The sequence below is a fragment of the Cricetulus griseus genome, chromosome X (genome assembly GCF_003668045.3).
Source record: "Cricetulus griseus strain 17A/GY chromosome X, alternate assembly CriGri-PICRH-1.0, whole genome shotgun sequence".
Taxonomy (NCBI): domain Eukaryota; kingdom Metazoa; phylum Chordata; class Mammalia; order Rodentia; family Cricetidae; genus Cricetulus; species Cricetulus griseus.
In genome coordinates this window covers 66500331-66514305 of record NC_048604.1, presented here as the reverse complement: position 1 = coordinate 66514305, position 13975 = coordinate 66500331, and the positions used below count along the sequence as shown (strand labels likewise).

The window sequence follows — 13975 nt, the reverse complement described above, 5'->3', positions numbered from 1 at the left end:
AAAATCTGGGACAACTGCTCCCATATTTACTCTTATAAAAACACATTATACTCATAGAACATTTTCTTTATTTCTTTTTTAATTTCCACTTTTTGGTTACATAGAAAACACTCCATTCCTATAAGCCAGCAAGAGGACTTTGAGGTCTGGAATTTTGGGGATCACAATACAGGCTGAGTTGGTGATTCCAAGCAAAAATTCAGCTGCAAAACAGGACAACCAAAAACCAAAGACCAGTTCCTAGGAAATAGCCATAGCATTTAATACAAACAGCTAGCTATCAGAGTATCAAGAAACAGAAGAAAGTGTTCTGGTTTGATTATTTTCTCTTTTGGATGGCCACTGTAGGGCAGGAGACTTGTTTCATCTGGTGCCTGTTCACTAAGTAATTTTCCAGGGCTCACTGCACACAGTGTCAAAGCCCAGGAATGTGCCTGAACTATCCTCACAGACTTCTCCTCACCCACTCATCCCCACAGACAAAAGAGACTGATGCTATGAACACACACAATCTAGATCATGGGCTTGTTCATTTTACTACCTAGCTGTAAGTAGTAGAGTAAGCTGGTGAAAGGAATCATGGACTGGGAAATGTGTATATTTATATACATGATAAGCTCCCTTCCATTTCTCTCTGACTACTTTAAAATGTTGCTTCTCTGTTTGTGAATTTATTTATGTGTCAATGACTAGGTAGGTTGCTCATATTGTATTCAAAAAATTCTTTTGAAACATCTTCCCTGTTTTGTTAAGTTCCCCTTTCCCCCACCCACTTATCCTCCTCCCTCCCACCCCAGCCTCTATATTCACAAGTTAATAGGTTAGTAACAATATTAGTAAGAATAGTAACAACAACAACCAACAACAACATTAATAATATTAATCCCCTATATCAGTATAGCACTTTATGATCTACAAAGCGCTTTCGCATCCATTATCTCATCTGTGCCACAATGCATCAGTCATCAGGCACATAGGCCTTTAACTGTGCAAGGAAAAGAGATCAAATGTTAGAAGTCAAGTGGTGAATAAAGGGGAAGAAAAAGGCTAGTAGTGAGGAATGTTGGAACTGTGAAAGTGTTTTTTTAAAGGTAGTGGAAAGGAGGACTGAACCAAAAATGTGAGTCTAAAAAAGTATTGAAACTTGAGATTTATGTTTATTGTATGGTATGAAAGAGTAGTCATCCTCAGACTATGTATAGATGGCCTAAATTAGTTGTTTCCACATATTGTTCAGCTTATCTGATATTATATGAATTTAATCATAGGAAGGAAAATTTTGTCAGTCTGAGATGCCATTTTTAAAAATGACATTGGCATTGCAAGATCAAGATTTAAAGAACACTAAAGCCATGTTGTGAGTGCACTTTTGACAAAACTGGAATAAAACATTTAGGAAACTACTTAAATAAAATCGATCTATGTATTTCATTTATTATTATTGTCAATTTTATAGCTATTTTTATAATTTATCCCAGGCTATTATAAAATATATAAAACTGAGATATAAAGTATCAGCAATATAACTTTGCACTTTAACTTACTTTCCGCTACAGATTTTGCTTTGGAAAACAAACTTTCAAAGCAGCTGTTTGATTTTCTTGTACAAGGTTCTGTAAATGCATATACTCTGTCCCTGATGGACTTAGCTGTTGTGACCTTCAAGCTTTTCCAACATTTTAATCCTTAGATGATGGAACAAACAAATCTCTATTGTGCCTTGTTTAACTGTTCATGTTTCCACGCAGGATAGTAGAGTTTAAAACCTTAAAAGAATGTATGTATGGATGTGTGTATGTATGTACACACATGCATATTGCATACATATGTGTGAGTGTGGATATAGCTTTAATAATCACAAATGAGCTTTAAACTGATGATGGGGATGAATGTGTGAGATGAGGTGAGAAAATTTGGCACAATTCAAACATTTTCCTTTGTTTTGGTAAATTTTATAAGACAACATATTTTCCCACTGTGATCTACAGGTGCTATCCACAAAAGTGGGGGTGGTTAATAGCAAGAATCACTGGAATGTTTCTAGTAAATTAACAGGGACAAGTCCCCCCAAGTACTCACAACCAAATGTTGATATAGAAGTAAAACTATATACAGTACAGTTACTTATTTGTAGTTTGGCACAATGTTTTCCATTTGTTCTTTGTGGGCAAAACAGTGCATAAACTACTGGTGCAACTGTATGACTTTTAGAGTCTTTTACACAGAACATCACATTAAAGTTTGAGTTCCAAGACTCATTCCCACAATTTAAATTTGTTCTTTGAGCACTTACAGGTCAACATACATACCACAAAGCTTGTTTGGAAAGAAAGAAAACACAAACATCAAATGTCTCTCTGGAAAACGTGAGTCTCTTCTTCAAACACAGGTAAAACCCAAAATGCTGTTTCTGCTTTTGGGAGATTATAGTTGGAATCTCTGCAGAAAAATCAAAGAATTTATACCATCTTAGTAAGTTTTAGTGTATGTCCCACAAAGGGATCAGACCACGTAAATATACTGGCAACATACTAGATGCTGTATGATGCAGAAAGATAGATAGCACTCCTAATTGCCAGGTGTTGACAACTAATGCTCTTTTGTCTCAATGATCTTGGCTTTTTGTCTACGTGACTTTTTGATTATGTTGTTCAGAATCTGTCTTTATTGCAAAGCCCTTCCATTCCAAAAATCATTCAAGAGCATATTTTAGTTCTAGTTCTATTTTCTTAATAAGCAAAAAATTAATGCAGTATAGGAGAAAAACGTAGCCTTTGTTAGAACTTATCCCTAGCCAAGCCACAACAAAATTGCCCGATATTTTGGGTGGCTTAGAGGTACAGGGATGTCCATGCACTTTTTTCTTTTCTTTTGAATTTGAAAAAAGAAAAGAATGGAAAAGAGTCTCTCATGCAAACTTCTGCTTTCAAGAGGGAAAACCGAGGAACTCTGGGCTCAACAGGTAGTAGGAAAGCCAAGGGCACATCTCATCTCAGCCATTTTGGTGCAGTATTACCTCAGTTTTTCAAAAGAAGCGATCCCAGCCTCATCCTTGTGGACCTGTTCTCGTTCCCCACGCTTTCCCTTGTACTTTTCATCTCGTAGGGCCTTGGAGCTGGATTTGTGACGATATAATTTTTTATGTGTTGGTCCGTTATTGCCTAAAGTGCTCATGTTACTGTATTTTTTATCAAAGAAGGCAGATTGAGAGCCCTCATTGTAACCAGGCATGTCTGCACGACCGGTATCAGCAATTGCTACTTTCCCATTGCTTTTGCTCACACCTTTGATTGACCTGTGATTCTTAGTAGCTCCTGATGACCCATTATTAACCTTTTTCTTAGATTCTTGTGGTGTCCCAGCTAATATTTTGAGGGTTTTTAATTTTAGGCTATTGGAATCAGGAGAGTAGAATGTGTTGGCCTCCCCTTGGTGTTCCATAGGTTCCCAAAGTGGCTCTATGGAGGCCATCATGAATCTCTGCACATCTGCCATACCAGAGGCAATGTTGGACAAGATATAGGAAGGCTCTTGAAATTCCCGTTGGTCATCATCCAGAAGGTTGTTGGTATTAGTGACTACACTCATGTCATTCCAGCCTGGCCTGCTTTCCTTTCCCAAAGCCCAGTCTCCAGAAAGTCCCTTCTGGCTTGGCATCTTCATAGGGGCAACAGGACCACCATGTTGAATACATTCAGTCAGTGTCTTTCCACTGGGGGTTGTGCTGTTGGGTTGGCCCCCACTACGGCCAATCCCAATCTGCATTTTCTCTCCATTGGCAGCAGCCACATATTTCCCTTTCTTTGCTGATTTAGGAACCTGGCGGGAGGTTTTGCTAGGTGGCTTTTCAACCCCTTTATTGCTGGCTTTTGGGGACTTTTTCCTGGAGTTTTTCTGAGAAGAACTTTGGCTCACAGCCCCACTCTTGCCAGGTGAAATTTTCTTTCTTGATTTTGACACTTTGTTGTTGGTACTAATTTGCCCAGCTGACTCATCAAATGTTGACAGGCAAGGGCTTTTTTGAAGCAGGCCAACAGAGTCCTCATCATTGAACATATGGAACTGAAACTGATGGTTATTTAATGTAAAGCCATCATCAGCTTGGACCTGTTGTGAAAGGGTACTACAGTCCCACTTGATCTTCTCCATGCTGCCCAACGACCCTGGGACACCCTCTTGGAATCCCTTCATTGTTCCTAGTGTTTTGATACTTTCACACCTGGTACTCTGAGGCGAAAGACTGGGGGTGTCCGGTGGAGACATTTCTGAGAGGGACGAGTGGCGAAACTTGTCAGGAGTGAAGTTGGAGATATCGAGGAGGTCAGTGGACTCTTTCAGTGGTGCTATCTCATCAATGCTCTGTTGGATCACCAGTTTGGGACTGCAGTGGGCCAAGAAGTCATCAGTGATATCATCATCACCATCTTTCTCACAGGATTTCAAGCTTAAGGAACAATAATTGCTTGAACTGACAGAAAGGGGAGTCATCGAATCAAAGCTGAAGAGCCGGCCATCCTCATCTGTACTGACTGGAGTCTGCTGGAAAGGAAAGCAGATATCTCCATTATTAAAGTGACACAGTTGATAAGAGTCATCAGCAGAGAGATGGGAGTCCTGCACAGAGGCATACAGAATCTTGTTGCAACCATTGCCATCACTACTGAGGCAGACGGGACTGTACGTTATAGTTGTGAGATTATTCTCCATGGAGACTACTTGGGAGGCTTCGAATTCACTAGATTGGTTTGTGGTTATCTCCCTTGAGACTTCAGTCATGAACTCTTGTGGGCCAGATGCAGCCTTGTTGGGCCACATACTTTCATAGTTGCTTGCTTCCATTTTGAAGTCATGGGAAGATTGTTGTAGCTCAGACTCAGAAGATGAGGACAGCACACAGTCCTGAGCAGACTGGAGAGGTACAAATGATTTTTCCGTTGGAGCAAGGCTGCCTTCATTTTGCTCTGTAGAATGGTTGGTGAAGTATGAGATGCTAGTATTATTCGACAAGTCAGAAGCATCTAACAGTGTTTGCAGATACCCTCCAGGGATAACAGGTATATTAGTGGCAACATTAGCAGAAGATAAAGGCATTTCAGAAGAGCAGGTGGTTGGTAAGAAAGTGGAATTCTTAACAACCTTTGTCTCGTGAAATTCAGACAGATGGGAACTGCTTGAGGTTCCAGGAATGACTTCATTTTTTAAATTAGCCTTAGAGGATTGGTCTTCTAAGACAGGGCTCATTTGAACTGGCTTGTTTTCTTGTCCGGTTTTGAGCTTTTTGGATTTTAACCGAGCTTCACTTTTAAATTTAATTTTGTTGAGCACTTTCCTCTCTGGTCCCTTAAACTCTGTGTCTTGGGTTTTGACTTTCACTGAGTCAGGGACAATGATGCCACGTAAATGTGATCCACTGGCACAGCTTGGAGCAGCAAGAGCTGCTGACTTTGGTGTGCCTTTTAAGCCGCCTTCTTCTTTGCGATTACTAGCTTGTCTCTGATCACTGCAGAATGAAACCTGCTTACTACTTGCCGAAGTTTCCATGGATTGGATCCTTTGAATCCTGTGCCTGTTGCCAAGCTTAGATTTTCGTTTACGAGCAGGTGGCAGGAATGACACCTCAAAGCTACCTGGTTCAAAGCTTTGCTTTTGGCATAAGGGTGTTTTGATGGAGTCTGTGTTGCTGTTTCTCTGCTTTTTCTTCTTCTGCCAGTAGCCCTTCAAAGGTGATAACTTGGCATACTTACTGAGCTGATTCTCACTCAAATTTACTGTTGTTTCACTGGCATCTACCTTACTTAGCTTCACCAGCATGTTCTTCTCACCTTTAAAGCGATTGATGATGATATACTTGATAATAACAGGGGGCTCCTTACGGGTCACTTTTCTTCTCTTTTTGGGACACCATTCATCATCATCTTCTTCTTTGGAACCACCTGGAGACCATTCCTTCCTCTCATTTACTTTTTCCCCTTCTAGCGAGTCAACATCATATAGATAATCTTCACTGTATCTGACTTTTCTCTTGGCTCTCAGCCCATAGTTCTGCTGGGAGGATGAGCTTCCAGAATTAGTGTCCCGAGCCATATAGCGGCTACAGTCTTTGATCTCCCCCATGGCATCATATGAGACCTCAATGAAGGAACTGTCATCACTGAAATTCCCTGATGTCTCCATGGAATTAGTAAGATGGTCCGGCTTTAGGTTCTTAAATTGCTCTACCTCAAGCCCACTACATGGTTTATTATTTAATTCAGGCTTTTCTCCATTATCTTTTTCATCTTTTTTCTCTGTACTTTTGTCTTCATGTACTTCCTCTTTGCCTTTCTTCTTGTCCAAGTTTTTGTCTTCCTCTCCCCAGATGATGCTCACATCAGGGACCTTGAATTGAGACAGATCACTGCTCTGCTTGAGGATTCCACTCTTAGATTCCCTCTTGGGACATGTAGTAAAGACACTGGGGAAAAAATTGAATTGGGCATCTTCCTGCATCAGAAGAGTGGTCTTGTCTCGAACATTGTCCTGAAAGGACTCGTATCGAATTTTGAGGGAACAGACATCACTGCCCAGAGTCGACTCATCATCGTCGAACATATAGTTATCCACATCTTCTTCAGAGAAAAGGTTAACAGAGAGTTCATTCTTGGAGCAGAGGTCAAGTAGTTCAATCTTACTCTCACTAATAAAAGTCTCAAAGTAACCCCAATCCTGATTGGAATTTGCCAGCAAAGCTTCTTCTGTATTGCACTTATCTAACAGTAATGCCTCATAGTAACTTTTCTGAGTTGGATCTTCCAAGTCAATGTCAGGTTTTTCAGTTTCTCGTCTTTCTCCTGCCCTTGATTTATGCAGAGGGAAGCCCAGCAGTTGGTCTGAAAGCAGCTGCTCTCCATATTTCATATTTTCCCCAGCATTGATGCATTGAATCCCTATATCAGAGACTGCACATGTTTCATAATCTCTATTTAGATCACCGACTTTCAGACTGATTCCTGGTTCTGGATCTACTGATTCTTTTGATTCCATGAAGCAACCTAAGCAAGTCCGGCTTGGCTGCATGAGACAGTCTCCATTCAGAGCTGACATGCCTGCAGGCTCCATTATGGCAAATGGAGCTTTCTCACACTCATTGGGCAGTGACCATGTGTTCAGGCCCTTTGCGACTCCAGATGTGAGGGAGATGGCATTCACGGAAGCACTATTAGCAGAATGATCAGGTGCTTCAATCAGGCCCAAAGGAGATGGAGGGCTCTGCACACACGGCTTCTTAGATGGCAGAGGTAGGAGACCCCTAGGAAACATTGGGGACTCTTTTTGTACCACTGGTATAGGTTGGATTGGTGTAGTAGCTTCTAGAGCTGCAAATGACTTCATTGCCACATCCTGGTCCTCTGAGTCTAGAGAAAAAGAAAAAAAGGGCAGGAATAAAGTTAAGGGTCTTAGATAAGACTCATTAAGTCTCTTTCCCTGGGTCAGTTTCTAATGCTGAGCTATCACAGCCTCTTCTCTAGCTTTATGAATTACCACCTTGACACCGGAAAACAACACTGATTCAATACTGAACATTCATACAAACAAAAAATAATAATTTGTAGGTTCAGATTCTTCTTCAGGAGAAGATAGAGCCCCCAAATGATGAAATAGCTGGACTGATGGATCAATTGGAAAGTCAAAGTTTTCGGAGGGGAAAATTCACAGGGACCATTCATTTAGCAGATGGATTTGACAGAGCAAGGTGATTTATCTGAGAACTCTCAGGGATCCTAGTTCAGTAAAAGATTTGGTAAAATGAAGTTTAGATTTACATCAACTTTAGATGTATTTTGGATTCAACATGTCTCAAGTTTCTGTATGCTGAAAATCCATATTAGTTAAAAAATACTAGCAGGAAAGATAATATATACTATAATTAAACTCTTACCATTTTCTTTGACCCCGTTAATCAGACTGTTTTCTCCATTGGCTGAGGCAGCAACAACTTTATCTTGTTGGTTATCCATGAATGTAGCTTCTTACTGTTTCATCCCAATTTCAAATGTCGTCCAACCTGCACATTTCAAATAGACAATGCCAGTCATTCAGTTTGTCTTATTTTGTATTTTACAAGTTATTTCAGCTAAAGGGTTTTGAGCACACTCACTGAGGTCTGTTTTCTATACTGGTTTAATTACTTATGCTGTTTTTGCTTCCTAGTTTACACCTACTATATAAGGTACTTATATTCCCCATCAACAACTATACTATTCAAAACCAAAACTGGAGAAAGCAGTGAAATGTACAAAATTAGCCTAATTATATAGCTGCCCAATGAGGTAATATGCAAAATAAAGTCTAGGGTAACTTTAAATAATGTGCATATATGTGGAAATTAGGTTTGTTTACTTTGTTTCTACTTTAGATGACCAGAAGTTCTTTAAAGACAAACCAATTCACATATATATCATACTTAATTTCTTTTTATTATTAAAATATAATTACATCATTTCCTACACTCCCTTTCCTTCCTCCAGCTCCTATCATATAATTCTCCTTGCTTCACCCCCACTCTAATTCCTGACCTTGGTTTTTGATATAAGTATATCTATATATCTCTATCTGCATCTATATTCATATTTATACATATATATCACACTTATTTTCTTTGTGTCTTAAACTTTCATTTCTTAATTTGAAAGGGATAGAAGACTCTAGTTTTGATTTACATGGCTTCAATAGAACTTCGATAACCATTCCTCTAAAAAACACATCAAGATTTTTAAAATGTGACTATAAGTAAGATCGAAAAGATTGCAGCTTCATGCGGTGCTTTTATGACACAGTGCAAACACCTATAGCTGTTCATTTTTGCCCACTTACTTGGTATTAGGTATACTGAACATGATAGATGAGAGTCCACTTGAGATGTGCCATCCACAAATCCCTACTCATTTCGGCTAACCTCTATCCCTATAATTCTTCCCAGTCAAGTTTTCATCCCTTTACAAAAGCACACGTTTAAGGCCATATGCCATCACATGCCTGTAATATCAGCACTCAGTAGGCAGAGGCAAGTTAGAGGTCAGTCAGGTCTCCATAGTGAGACCCTGGCTCAAAAACAAAACAAAATAAAACATGGCCTGCTGAGCTCCTCTGGGATGCTCCTTCTCTGAGACACCAGGTATGCCCACTACTTGTAATACCATGAACCTGCCTGGCTGACTCTGTGACTTCCCTTTCTGGTACCCACCAGGTAGACCCACTCATTCTCTTCCTACAGACCTGTTCTTTTCCTCTAGGACTTCCTTTACTCTTGTAATGAGGTAGGCCTATTCTTCACTCCATGGGCTACAATGGCTACTCTGGGAACTCCCTTTCTTGTATTACCAGTAGACTCTGCTCCTTCCCATCCTATAGCTCTAACTAGCTTCCATGGAACATCCTTTCCCTGTATTTCCAGGTAGGCCCTTGTCCTTCCAACACCATAGAGTATCCCTTCCTCTGAGCATTATGCAGATTTCACACTGTTTAACCTCATGGGACTCCCTGATCTTCTGGGATCTTGCTTCCATATGCTTCCAGACTACCTAGCTCCTCCAGAATCTTTCATCCTCACACTTCAAACTAGGACCACTGCTTCTAACTCTACATATTGCTCCTCCAGTGCTTCCCAGAATTTCCAGGTAAGTCCTATCCTTCTATACCACACAGACCTCTTGACTACACACCCAGATTCCCAAGAGCTACTGCCCCCAACCACAGGTTGTCCAGAGCAACAGACGGGGAGAGCCACTCCAGAAGGCTGCAGAGGAGAGGACCAACAAGGATTATAATGACTCTTGGATGGAGTCTTTTTACAGAGACAAAAGTGGACTCTCAAAAGAGGACTAGTAATAGAGCCTGCAGCCCCAATACCAGTACCACAAAACAGAACAACCCAAACTTCTATACCTTAATCCTCTCATGGATGTTGTATATGCTTACACTGAAACAAGAAAGGTGATTTGAAGAAAAAAAAGAATTCAACTAACAAACTACTTCAGGTACATAAATTCTAGTACAGATACAAAGTAACAGGAAAAAACAGAACATGTCCCCCTGTGAGGGTTTGAATGAATTGTCCCTGATAGGCTCAGATATTTGAATACTTAGTCCTCAGTTAGTGGGCTATTCAGGTAGGTCCAGGAGGTGTGGCATTCCTTGAAGGGGTCTATCACTGGAGACAGGCTTTGAGAGTTTAAAAGAGTTAACTATCTCTACTCCTGCTTGCAGTTCAAGATGTAAGCTCTCAGCTTCCAGCTCAAGCCACCATGCTTGCTTGCTGTCACAATTCCCCTCCATGACAAACTTATCCCTCTGGGACCATAAGCCAAATAAACCCTTCCATCTATGTTACCTTGGTTATGGTGTTTTATCACAGCAACAGAAAGTTAGCAAATATACAGCCCCCCGAAAACATTACCCATCTCATAGTAATGAATCCTAGTGAAAATGACTGAGAAGATCTTCCTGAGAAAGAACTCAAAAGAATGATTATAACTGTGTTCAAACAACTCAAAGAGGATTGGTATATATTCCAAGGGAACCAAACAAAGAGCTGAATGAAAATGTGGAAGTTAATTCAAGATTTGAAAATTATAATTTAATAAAGAGAAATAATTGTTAAATAAAACCCAAACTGAAATGATGGTAGGAATGAAAAGCTTAGTAAGTCAAATAAAAAACCCACTGGAAACTGCTACTGACATTAGGGATCACGTAGAAAATAGAATATTGGGATTCAAAGACACAGGTGAATTGTATCACTCAGTAAATGTCAAGAGAATTAAAACATGAACAAAACACATGGGAGCTTTGAAAATACCATGAAAATATCTAATATTTGAATTATGGTTATAAATGAAATGATAGAAGAAAATTTCCTAAACTTAGAGAAAGAGATGTCCAGCCAGGTACAAGGTATCTATAGAACACTAAATAAACACAGCTAGAAAGGAAACTCCTGAAGACATTGTTAATACTAAAACATGAAAGCACAGTCTAAAGAAAGGGTGTTGAAAGATGCAAGAAGAAATGGTTAAGTCACTTATAAAGGCAGGCCCACCAAAATAACACCTGATTATTTTACAGAAGGTTTAATGCCAGAAGGCCCTGCAAGTATGTATTCCAAGTTGTGAAAGAACAAAATTGTCAATGCAGACTATCACATTCAGCAAAACTATCAATTAAAATTGAAAGAAAATAAAACCTTTCATGATAAAAATAGATTAGAGGAATTTATGACTACTAAGCCAGTTCTACAGTCTAATGAAAGGAATATATCAGTCTAAAGTGAAGGACAAACACATTCAAGATGCCATAGGAAATATAAGCAATTTCAGGACAGTTAATCAAAAGAGATATAAGAAAACAGCAACATCACAACAAATAACAGGAATTAATAAACACTGTTCAATAATTGTCAATATTAAAAGTCTTAAGTTCCCCAATAAAAGGTCATAGATTAACATATTGGATTATAAAACAAGCTCTATCTATCCATTTTCCTGCTGCCTTGAAGGAACACACCTCAGCATCAAAGACAGGTATCATATCAGGGTAAAAGGATAGAAAAAGGTATTCCAAGCAAATACAACTAACAAGCAAGCAGACAGACTTACAAAATAGACTTCAAAGCAAAACAAGACTGAAGAGATAGGAAAGGACTCTAAATACTCAGTAGAGAAAAAATATCCACCAAGGGGATATTACAATTCTAAACATATGTACCAAACACAAGTGCATCGAATTTCATAAAAGACACATTAGTAGATCCAAAATCACAGATGAGAGTCAACATAGTAATAGTGGGTGCCTTCAATACTCTACTGTCACCAAAAGCAGATTATCTAAATAAAGAAAAACAATCAGACAATCATTGGACTTAAAAGACATCATGAATCAAATAGATCTAACATACATTTATAGAACATTCTACTCGAACACTAAAGAATACATATTCTCAGCAGCCCATTGAACTGTACCAATAATTGAAAATATATTAAGTTACAAAGCAAGTGTTAACAAATACAGGAAAGTTGGGATAACATCCTATGTTCTATCTAATCACAATGGAATAAACCTAGATATCAATAGTAATAGAAATCACAGAAAGTACACAAACTTATGGAGATTAAACAATATATTACTGAATGGTGTATGAGTCCCTTGAGGAATCATTAAGGGAATATTAAATAAATAGAATTGAATGAAAATGAAAACACAGCATACCAAAACCTATGGGATACAGAGAAGGCAACTTTAAGATGAAAGTTTACATTGTAAGTACTTACATAAAAATTTTGAGGTATATTAAATTAATAACTTAATGATGCACCTTAAGGTCTTGGAAAAACAAGAACAAACCAAAGCAAAAGACAGTAGATGTGAAGAGACAATTAAAATAAGGGTTCAAATTAATGAGCTAGAAACAACAGTAACAGCAACAAAACAATTCAAATAATCAAACAAAGAGCTGGTTCTTGGGAAAGATAAATAGTTTTAATAAGCCCTTAGCCAAGTTAGCCAGGAGAAACAGTTAGTGCAAACATTATTGCAATTAGTTAAAAATTATATAATTAAAATTAATGCATTTATAAATGAAAAGAGAGACAATATAATAGATAACAATGAAATTCAGAAAATCATAAGGGCATTAGGGAATAGCATGCATAATAGGTACACACACACATACACACACACACACAGACACACACAGACACACACACACACATGCGCGCATGAACACCCTCCCCTCCCCAGCTATAAACCTAACTAAGGAAACAATCAACAATTGGGATCTCATGAAATCAACAACTTCTGTTCAAAAAAGTAAAAGGTCAAATGAATGAAGAGGTATGTATCAGGGCTCATAGCTTCTACTTTAAGATGGACATATTAACATGGGAAGGGAAAAGTTTTGTGGGGTCCAATCTTTAGACAAAGAATGACATGTAACTAATTAATGCTTGGAGAAGGAGAATTAGCTTCTCCCAGGGATGAACCCCTTTATTGGTTGTCCAATACAGATAAAAACAGTAATTAAAGAAATGGAAATTATCTACTTGAGAGTGGTGGGGACATGGAGAGGTTGGAAGGATGTGCTAAAGGGAGGTTGTGGAGGGGGTGAAAAGTGATGTAATTCTATTTCAATTAAGACATATTTAAAACAAACAAACAAACAAATGCACTATTTGTAGATTTCAATCCTTAGTGTCTTCTTGTCTTTTATGTTTATAGTTAATTTCAAGAAAGAATTCTTAAAATCAGAAAGGTCAAGACACACAAAGAGGAATTATGATAGCTAGTGTTATAATGAACATAATGGCAGATCCATGAGAATAACCCAGGACTTTGGTAAAGAAATGAGAAATTTAATCTTAAAAAAACCAAAGTGTTTTCTTCCCAATTCTTACCATTTTCAACCTCTGCCCCAAAGAAGGCTATACAGATAGAAATTTCTGTGTTACTGACCCTGTACTTTTACTCTCTTTAAGAAAGCATGATAATGAAACACTGCTTCATGTAAGTATTTATTATTGCTAAGAACTAATGTTTCATGAAGTAAATAAAGGAGCAATACACTTAAGTATCAACAATTATCCAATCACGTCAGACATGACAAGACTATTATTCCAGAACATAGTAACACAACTCTAACTTTACTCTGGTATATTATTTCCCTAAGGACATATTTTTCCTTTAACAGAAAAATCTTTCCTTCGACAACAACAACAACAAAACCAGTATCCAGAATTTGTAGCTCAGAAGTAAAGGAAATGTTATAAGGCTGATAACACGGGCTAGATACACTTTGGCAACAAAGAAATTCAGAGTAGGGTGTGGGGGCTTGATGAACTGAGATGGGAAGAGAAAGATAATGAATATGCCCTAGGCTGGACATAGTTAGAGAAGGTATCTCATTTGACGTATAACCGCTTTGCAAAGTTGGTTTTAGTAAATT

At 38.5% G+C, this 13975-nt stretch overlaps 1 protein-coding gene across 1 annotated transcript; it reads right to left on the bottom strand.

The window, feature by feature from the left end:
* Positions 1 to 2345: 2345 nt before the first annotated feature.
* Positions 2346 to 7997, bottom strand: Nexmif (neurite extension and migration factor). Its single transcript, XM_027432824.2, has 3 exons — positions 7919 to 7997; positions 3017 to 7394; positions 2346 to 2439 (listed from the first exon to the last, which is right to left on the bottom strand). The coding sequence occupies exons 1-3, from the start codon at positions 7995 to 7997 to the stop codon at positions 2346 to 2348; spliced, it is 4551 nt and encodes a 1516-aa protein (XP_027288625.1).
* Positions 7998 to 13975: the final 5978 nt, after the last annotated feature.

Excerpts from the sequence above, each read along its gene's own strand:
- Nexmif (XM_027432824.2), bottom strand. The coding sequence starts at position 7,997 with ATGGATAACCAACAAGATAAAGTTGTTGCTGCCTCAGCCAATGGAGAA. Across the intron at positions 7,395-7,918 it reads TAACGGGGTCAAAGAAAATG|ACTCAGAGGACCAGGATGTG; the intron begins GTAAGAGTTTAA and ends CTTTTTCTCTAG. Across the intron at positions 2,440-3,016 it reads GCTTCTTTTGAAAAACTGAG|AGATTCCAACTATAATCTCC; the intron begins GTAATACTGCAC and ends ATTTTTCTGCAG.